At 34.4% G+C, this 9,321-nt stretch overlaps 1 protein-coding gene across 1 annotated transcript in view; it reads left to right on the top strand.

Annotated features, from left to right (window-relative positions):
* Window positions 1-2,034: 2,034 nt before the first annotated feature.
* LOC112128328 (lachesin-like) overlaps window positions 2,035-9,321 on the top strand; it is a 58,960-nt gene continuing 51,673 nt past the window's right edge. Inside the window, exons 1-2 of the mRNA XM_024230339.1 lie at window positions 2,035-2,041; window positions 5,324-5,424. Coding sequence (XP_024086107.1) covers window positions 2,035-2,041; window positions 5,324-5,424 — 108 coding nt within the window. The remainder of the gene's footprint in view (window positions 2,042-5,323; window positions 5,425-9,321) is intronic.

Below are 9,321 nucleotides of genomic sequence, written 5' to 3'. Positions count from 1 at the left end.
TATCTAATTATACATTTAACGATTTTTAACCTATTTTTAAAACTGTGTTAGAAACAATATCAATATTTGTAAAATATTGCCGACCTTTTTTTATAATACATTTTAGTCTATCATTAACATGTGTTATTAATTTGTGCGTGATATGTGGTTTCTTCATCCGGTAATAACACTGGAACTATATTTAAATTTGTGTCCCTAAACGACGAAGTCTCGTGTGTTAAAATGTACACAGTTCGGCTAAGATTAGGAGGATGGTGTGGAACTCATGGAAACTGAATAGGACTGCTGACAATAGAATGGTTGAGGTTGCTTTGGGTAGTGAGGTTAGTGACGTAGAAAGGAGCTTAGACGATTTTTATGAAGAGTTTAATTGGAAGTGTGTGGTGATTAGTGACCGTTAGTCGATAATTATTCCGAAATCGTGAGATGCGTCTGCTGTGTGATGTAGGTTTCAGAAAAACATTTTCTTTATCGTGCCAACGTTTCGTTCTTTACTGAGATCATCTTCAGAGCTCAAAATATTTGTTTTCCGTGTAGATGTGTCATTCTTGTCTGTCGTGTTGAGAGTGCCTTCTTTTATGTTCTTTGTTTTTCTCGTTTAGAAATGTGTGGTGATTAGTGACCATTAGTCGATGATTATTCTGAAATCGTAAGATGCGGTCTGGTGTGATGTAGGAAAGAAAACGTAGGATGTGGAAAAAAGTGAATTTATACATCGCAAAAAAATATTTTTTATATTCAATCAAAGTATTTCTACTCACTGTGTATTACGCAGAAAACAAACACTTTGAGTGAGTACAAGTACTTTTATTGAATATAAAAATTTTTTTTGCATTGTATAAATTCACTTTTTTCGACATCCTAAATGTTTTTGTTAAATTTAAACAATGTTAGTAAATCCCGTCCCTGAAGAAGATCTCAATAAAGATCGAAACGTTGGCACGATGAAGAAAATATTTTTCTGAAACCTACATCACACCAGACCACATCTCACGATTTCCGAATAATCATCGACTAACGGTCACTAATCACCACACAAATTTATTTTATGTTTATATATTGTTAGTTTATAGTTTGTGCCTACTCGATATTTTTAATTATCGATTTCTCGTTTTTTGCATTTTTTAATCATTGAGTAAACCTTATTTTTATTGAGGATAGGTTGATAACTCGTTAGAAATGAAGTAGATCAATTTAAAACATGGAACTTGAGACTGATTAGCCTTTATTTCAGCATTGAGTATTAATTTTAGTTTTTTTTTTTCAAATTAAAAAAAAAATGTATCCTGTTTTGTATGTCTATTATATTTTACACTACGTCCTTTTTTAAATTTAATTTAAACAGAAAATAACACGTCAACCGACTCAGCCTCTGCGAAGTGTTTTTTATTCACTAAAAATTTTCGATGTATTATTATTGTTCAGGATTAATGCTTTCTATGGCTGTTTATTTTTGACTTTTATTAAAAAAATTATTTCTTTTCAATCATACACCATAAGGGGTAGAAGAATGAAACCAGTTTAAATGTTTTCACGGAGTTTGTTTAAACACATGTCAAATTTACTGAAAAATTAATTAATATTTATGAAAGGTATTGGTCGAGATAAAAAAGTCAGTGTCACGAGCGGGATTCGAACCCACGATCTTCGGCTAAATATGCCGCTGCTCTACCACTTGAGCTACCGAGGGAAAATTCAAAAGGTGGGGTTGAGATGGGAAGTTAGTGTCCGAGTGGATCGAAGTCACGATAGCTCAAGTGGTAGAGAAGCGGGGTACCTAGCCGAAAGTCGTGGGTTCGAATCCCGTTCGTGACACTGACTTTTTTATCTCGACCAATACCTTTCATAAATATTAATTAATTGAAAAATGTTAATTGGTCAATCGGACCATGAACTGTAATGGATTTAATAATTAAACTGAATTATATCTTCATGAAAGCTCTCGCCATTTCATTTTTCGCCGGGAATCAAATAGATTACACGGCATTTAAAAAATGGCAAAAAGGAGGGAAAATTCAAAAAGGTATGCTTGCGATGGGAGGTTAGTATCCGAGTGGATCGAAGTCACGATAGCTCAAGTGGTAGAGTAGCGGCGTATCTAGCGGAAGGTCGTGGGTTCGAATCCCGTTCTTGACATTGACTTTTTTATCTCGAACAATACCTTTCATAAATATTAATTAATTGAAAAATGTTAATTGGTCAATCGGACCACGAACTGTAATGAATTTACTGAAAAATTTGGTAGTCGTGGGCTATTCAGTATAATCACAAATTTATCGCAAACAAAGAGCCGAAAGGGTCTGTACTGAAACACACTGTTATTGTACATATTGGGCTACTATAGCTAAAGCAAAAAACCGGACAAAAAGCTGGTAAAGATAGTGTATTAATAAAATACATATCGTCTATTTGAATCGCGCCAATTAAAAGGAAATTAATAAAACAATTTTTGTCAAAGGTTTTTTTTTAATTCTGCTGGTAGTAATATAAGGGTAGAAGTGAAAAAAGTTAAGCTCTCACATGTGCCGTAGCGGCCGAGATCAAGTTGGAAGCCTAATGGGCTGAAGAAACCGCCCTCAGAACAACACAGATTAAGCTTTGATTGGGATTTTATTGAGAAGAGGCTCGCCACAGGATGATCCACGATGGCAAAAAGTTCAACACGGCTTTTCCCGATAGGTTTAAATCCGGTTGTACTTGTTTTCTTTCGTCAAGACTCAGGAAAATTTCACGAATAAAAGACGGTTCGTTCTATTTAATATATTTACGTTGCCTTAAGATTTCACAGAATTTAAAATTAAAATATATATTTAGAAGTTTTCCTTCAGGAAAAACTGACTAATAAGTCATGCTTAAATGGTTTATTTTTTAACTTAAACCTATATTTATTTATTTAATAGAATTAAATTCACTAATTTCGTGGTCCGCATGATCAATTAATACTTTACAATTAATTAAGGTTTTTAGTTGAGATGAAAAAAAGCTAATGGCACGAGAAGGATTCGAACCCACGACCTTCGGCTAGATACGCCGCTGCTCTCCCACCTGAGCTATCGTGATTTTGATGTCCGAGTGGGTTCGAATCCCTCTCGTGCCATTAGCTTTTTTTCATCTCAACTAAAAACCTTAATTAATTGTAATTTAATAGAATGTTGTCCAATCGAGTGTGAGTTGTTTGAAAGGCCTAGAACAGCAGCCATTAGGCTTATCGTGGCTATTCTTAAATTGCCGTTTCTAGATAGTCCTTCATTAAGATCTAAGAGGACTTCTACTAAAAGGAGACTACTGGCTGAAACACTAAGGAATTCGGTTAGGATTTTGTTTAAAAGCATCTCACCCTTTCATCTAGTTGTGAGTTAGCAGTTGATGATAATGTCTGCTGCGGTTTCACATAGATTGGTTTCTGTACCACGGCCTTGTTTTTTTATTGTTTTTTAACCTTGTCTTCTCAGCCACACATTATTCACAGGCTGGTTCTGAAACTATTACTTCAATAGGTCTGGTTTGAGAACTTATTTAATGTGACTTTGTTGTGCGCTAAAACTGGATCCTAGAAACAGAGAGATATAATTTTTCGGTTTAAGGCTTCCTGTTTAGTATTCGACAAGGTCTTTCATTTTTGAAAGCACATTTTTTAAAATATATATTCTGTTACATTTTTATAATCACAGAAAAAAAAATTTACGTCATATTTATAAGCTTTAGCCTAAGAGTAATACTTGTATATAGGAAAATATTCATGTTAATAAAATAAAATTAAAAAATATGTACATATACAAATTTAAACAAGATAGTTTTAAGTGTACGCAAAAACAAACATGTAAGTGACAGTTTTAAAAGAATAAAATAAATGGCTGGAAAGTGATAGGTTGAATTAGAGGATAAAATGGTAAAATTGTGCAGACGAACGTAAAGAGCAGTATAAAAATGTGACATATCTTGAGAAAAATGACTAGAGTAAAAAAGGGGTTAGTGGGTGAAAAAGAAAGTGAAGGAGAGGAATAGATAAGATATAGAAATTCTGACAGAATGATAAAGTGTCTTTAATACAAATATAGACTGTAATAGGAGGAAAAGTGATTATGAAATAGAGAAGAAAATAGGTAAAACAAAGGAGAAATGCGTAATGATTAAGCGGGAGAGAAAGAACGTAAATGAATGACTGTTAGAGAGAGATGAAAATATAGAGTGTAAGAAAAAAGATCTGCACAAAGATACAGATGGAATAATTAATATTTCATTTATAGTCTCAATAAATCAGTGATTGAAGAAAAAAGCGAAAGAGATATATAGATAAATAAATAGAAAGAGAGAGAGTGAGTAAAACAAGGGAGGGTTGGAAAAAGAGAAAGTCAGAGAGTGAGAGAAAAAGAGAGTAGGAGAGAGAGTGAGAGTGATAGAGAATAAGATAGAGAGAGTTGTGAGAGAGCGAATAAGTGAGTGAGAGAATGAAAGGAGACGAGTGTGTGTGTGTGTGTGTGTGTGTGTGTGTGTGAGAGAGAGAGTGAGAGAGAAAGAAAATAAGATAGAGAAAGTTGTGAGAGGGCGAGTGTGTGTGTGAGAGAGAGAGGGAATGGATTAATGAAGGAATATCATTTTATTTAAAAAAATCTAGTAGATTTCGATCGACCTTTCTTATAATTAACGAGAGAGATAGATAGATAATATATAGATAGATAGATAGATAGAGATAGATAGGGAGAGAGAGAGAGAGAGAGAGAGAGAGAGAGAATGATTGAGAGTCAGAGAGGGGGAAGGAGGGAGAGAAAGAGAATGAACAAATGAATGAATGATTATAGTTTTTGGTCAAGCTATCTAGTAAAAATATGGAAAAGCAGATAAATTGAGAGGTAAAGTTAGTGGGATAAAATAAGATAAAATTTGTTAGATAGACTAACGAAGAGAGAAAGATTTGAGACATTGAAAGAGAGGGATGTTATAAAAGAGGAAGCTAATGTATGTTAAGGAGAAGATTAAAAATAGACAAAGGAAGAGAGATAAAATAAAGAGATAATGAAAAGGAAATAACTGATATATCTTAATATACAATAGAAAAAGAGTGGAAAGTAAAATAAGGAAATGTAACGTGACAGAGAAAGAGAGATAAGAATGTACAATGGAATGAACAAAATGCTCAGAAAGAAGGAGCAAAAAAGAATGATTATGTGAGAATGAATTTCAAACAGTGAGTGTGGGTGAGAGAGGAAGATAGAGAGTGAGAGAGAGATAACATAAATTGATAACATAAACAATCAATCAAGAAATATTATTATTAAAACATCTATTTCATAGAATGTTTTCTTTAGCTGTTGTTATTTTGTAGGATACGAACCGGAGTTTGCTGAGCCGTTGAATAATTTGACCATAGCTGTCGGACGTGAAGCAACGTTCAGCTGCGTTGTCGAACATCTTGGTGGATATAGGGTAAGTAAACAAAAAAATTCCTTTTTTATGTTTGCATTTTTTATTGCTTGCTATCATCGAATAAAAGAGGGCTGAATTTAATTTTTTCCAATAATCCTTCAAAACAAGAAATAAGCATTAAGGAAAATAGCTGAAAGGGGAGAATATGAGAAATGAAGGGCTGTCTTGGGGTGATGACAAGTGAGGAGACGGATGGCTAATCACGGCGAAACTCTGATGACTCGGCGACACAAATGTAGTTAAGTTCTCTCGGTGGATGAGTACGGCATTTCTAAGGATATTAGCAGTTACGCCCTCGCAAGCGTCTCCATCAGCCGAAGGCCCGACGAAGGCAAATCGCAAGACATTTCCTCCAGCGCCAGATAAAAATATCAATTTGTGACACCCGCGGGGACATTGTAGTCGTTTTGTCTCTCTCAACCTAACTCGAAGGCTCTTCCGCTTTTCATCGCTATTTTTCACCTCGCTATGTCATGTTTTAATATTTTTCACACGGACGAAGAGGACTTTATCGAAAATTGTCTTGGCTGAATGAAAAACGTCACCTATTTACTGATAAAAGTTACAAAATGTGGTGTCCTGAAGTCCTTCTTTCAAAGTCTACATGAAGAATGTGAAGGTTAATCGACTAATTTAAGAAAAAATCTTTTTCTTTCGTCCGTCCATATTCGCTGGTTGACTTTTCTCACTGACCATAGCGGGAAGCAGAAAAGTATGTTTCATTCACTTGCAGATAAGCAATCAACCCAATTTTCTCACTATTTTACTTAATTCAATCGCGATAACTGAACCTAAGCAAAATTTGCTAGGTATAATTCCCTCCTTTCTGTCACAATTTATTACACTAAATTACTAAAATTTTGGGCAGTATATTTTTTTAACAGTAGGCCTAATTTATTGTAGTTATTATTTATTGTTAGGGTTCTTAGATTGCTGAGCGTCTATGGCGTTCAACTTGTATTTTCCGAGCTATGGGTTCAGGTTCGAATCCCGGCATAGATGGTGAGTTTTAAATTGATAATGGCATTTAAAATGCATTGCAAAGTGGTTTAATCCTTCGTCCACAACGCCCAAAGGATGGGTGGTCGTTAAACTTTCCTGTACGACTTTATTGTAATTATTTTCATTACCAAAAGTTTAAAGATGATATGAGAAATAATGTTTAAAAATCCTAACAAACATGTATAAAATAACAAAAGTAAAAAATATGGAAACAGACATAATCTATTACAAAACAAGTATTATAAATTTATTTAGAAATCGTGAGATGCGGTCTGGTGTGATGTAGGTTTCAGAAAAACATTTTCTTTACCGTGCCAACGTTTCGATCTTTATTGAGATCATCTTCAGGGCTCAAAGTCTTATGTGTAATTGTGTCATTCTTGCGTGTCGTGTCGAGAGTGCCAGTCGTAGTATTATAAAGTATTACAAATTTGGGTAATACATGTGAAAGAGTGGCATTCCTTGGCTCCATATAAGAAGCGAGTAGGAATGCTTGCCTATATGAGAAGTGTTCTCGAGTATTGTGGTGAATCGTTGGGTCCCCTCTTCCGATTTCTGCGGGAAACTGGAGTATTTTTGTACATATACAGGGTGTCCTTTATAGATGGTCAGGCTGAATTTTTCTTGAACCAATGACGCTATAAAAAATACGCGTTTAATATCTCTTAGAATATTTTCAATTTTTTTCCTTTTTTATGAGAAAAATTATACACCGCACCTCAGGCTCAGTTCAACATCAAAATTTCAAATACGACGTAAATAAGTAATAATTTGTTTAAGAAGAGATGAAAGTGTGAGAGTGTATAAGTAAAAACTACATACGTTCTGAGCTGGAATGTTCTAGTTGAGGATAGCCGCTTGACCCTAACTTCGGCGGTGGTCCGGATAAGTCCAAGGTCTGACTCGGATCACCAAAACACGAAAGTGGGTCATTGCCCGGCTTGCGACAAGAAGTCATAGGGTATGGATTGAACTTAATTTCTTTTCGAAAGGGACAAGTTGGGATGGTTAGGGATGGTCTGAGTAAACAGTAAAACAACATAAACAAAGTGAAGAGGGAGGATAACATTGATTATTTGCTCCCCTCAATGTAAATAGTTGCATATAAGTTCATGTATCCGCAAATTACATGTAAATAATAATTACAGATTGTAATAAAATAAAAAATTGGGGAAGAACCTTGTCTTGATCCTTAGGAATTGGGATGTTTTTTTGCACTATAACTTATGAAAATATCATCCTTCTTTCGTGATCGGATGTGCGTCATGTTGTCCACCTTGTTATAAAGGAACGTCTGATAAGGTCATGGGCCAGGTGCGGTCGAAAGAAATTTTATACCGTCTTTAAAGCGATGCGATTGGGCGCGTCGGTGGACGCAATGGGTTAGGCATTGACACGGCGCTTATGACTGTAGGAGAAAGGTCCCGGGTTCGAAACCTGAATTCAAACCCAAATACTTACAAATGGGCTTTTTTTTCAAAAACACCGGCACCCCAAGGGTTGATAGAACATCTGCTGTTGCGAACCCTCCACTATGTATTTATATGTACATAAATGCATATATGAACAGAATTGACCTTATATAAATCAATAAGCAATAATAAATTTGAATGAGATATGAGAAACCTTCACACAAGAAACAAAAAACAAATTACTAAAAAATGATAAACACGAGAATTAATCGAATTTGGTTGACCAAGCTTAAAATATCTATTGTGCAAGAGTAACAACATTGAGACCATCACAGAAGGTAGTGCAATCTATTTAAAACATAGAAGTTTAAATAAGCAGATTTATCAAGCACTATCGAAATGCAGAGAATTTTTGAGGGTCAATTTGTGTATGACGCTTTTTAGAAGTGGTCATTAATCAAGAAATCAAGTTGCAAAAAAGTCTTTTCAACCTCGGTTTATAATGGGTTCACATAGTTAACGTATTAGGCCATTAATCATTACACAACTTTATTGAATATTCACGCGATGATTTCAATTATTTGTGGTATGTCGCACTAAAGTAATAGAACAATTGTTGACGTGATTTAAAAATTCTGTGAAAAATATATAGCTATTTAGGTTTTATTTAAACAGTATTTGTTCTAATGAAGAAAAAAGGAAGGTAGAAACTTTCCCAATACTACTTTGCCGAATCTGTTTACTTTTACCTACTTAAACACAACACGGACAATTACACCACGAACTCTGCCAAGCCTCCAAAGCCATTTGCCCGTTCTTTCTTCCTAATTTTCCTCCTTTGTGCTTTTCTTTTACCATTGATTAACACGAAGACGTCCGTCGAGGAAAACCAGTAGGAATTGTTGAAATTGAATTGGTTTTTTAACAGTTAACAGTAGACTGAATGAGAACGAAGCAATTCTAAAAAAATATTTAATCGGTTTTCATCATAATCACATTTAATCATGTACATAATACATAATTCTCAGCAATACTAAATTGACATAAAATTTTATAAATATATTATTTTTCCTTCGAACCATTATTTACGAATCAACTTATTTATTTAAACTGGAATATAATAAGAAAATTGCCTAACCATTGATCGTGTACAGGATTAATTAAAAGAAGGTAAAAGTTTTATCCTCTGGTGCCGTTTGTAATCTATTAATGTTTCAAGTGTATAAACCATTTACTGGGTTAACTCTATCAAGATGCCACGTGTTTAGGGCATTCAACTTGAATTTGCCACGCTAGCGGTTCTGGGTTCGAATCCCCGCACAGCCCTTGTGATTTTAATTAGTAGACCTTTGCTAACGCCCTTACGCCTGATGTCTTTTAACTTTATTTGTGTAAAAGTTTCAAATGAAACTTCAGAGCTCAAAAAACATAAATTTTATACATTAAGATAAATAATTAATTTTTTTACTATTTCAATTCGAAT

The sequence above is a fragment of the Cimex lectularius genome, unplaced genomic scaffold (genome assembly GCF_000648675.2).
Source record: "Cimex lectularius strain Harlan isolate CLEC.00 unplaced genomic scaffold, Clec_2.1 scaffold245, whole genome shotgun sequence".
Lineage (NCBI taxonomy): Eukaryota > Metazoa > Arthropoda > Insecta > Hemiptera > Cimicidae > Cimex > Cimex lectularius.
Note: the sequence above shows the minus strand (reverse complement) of the source record. Positions and strands in the feature narration are given on the sequence as shown.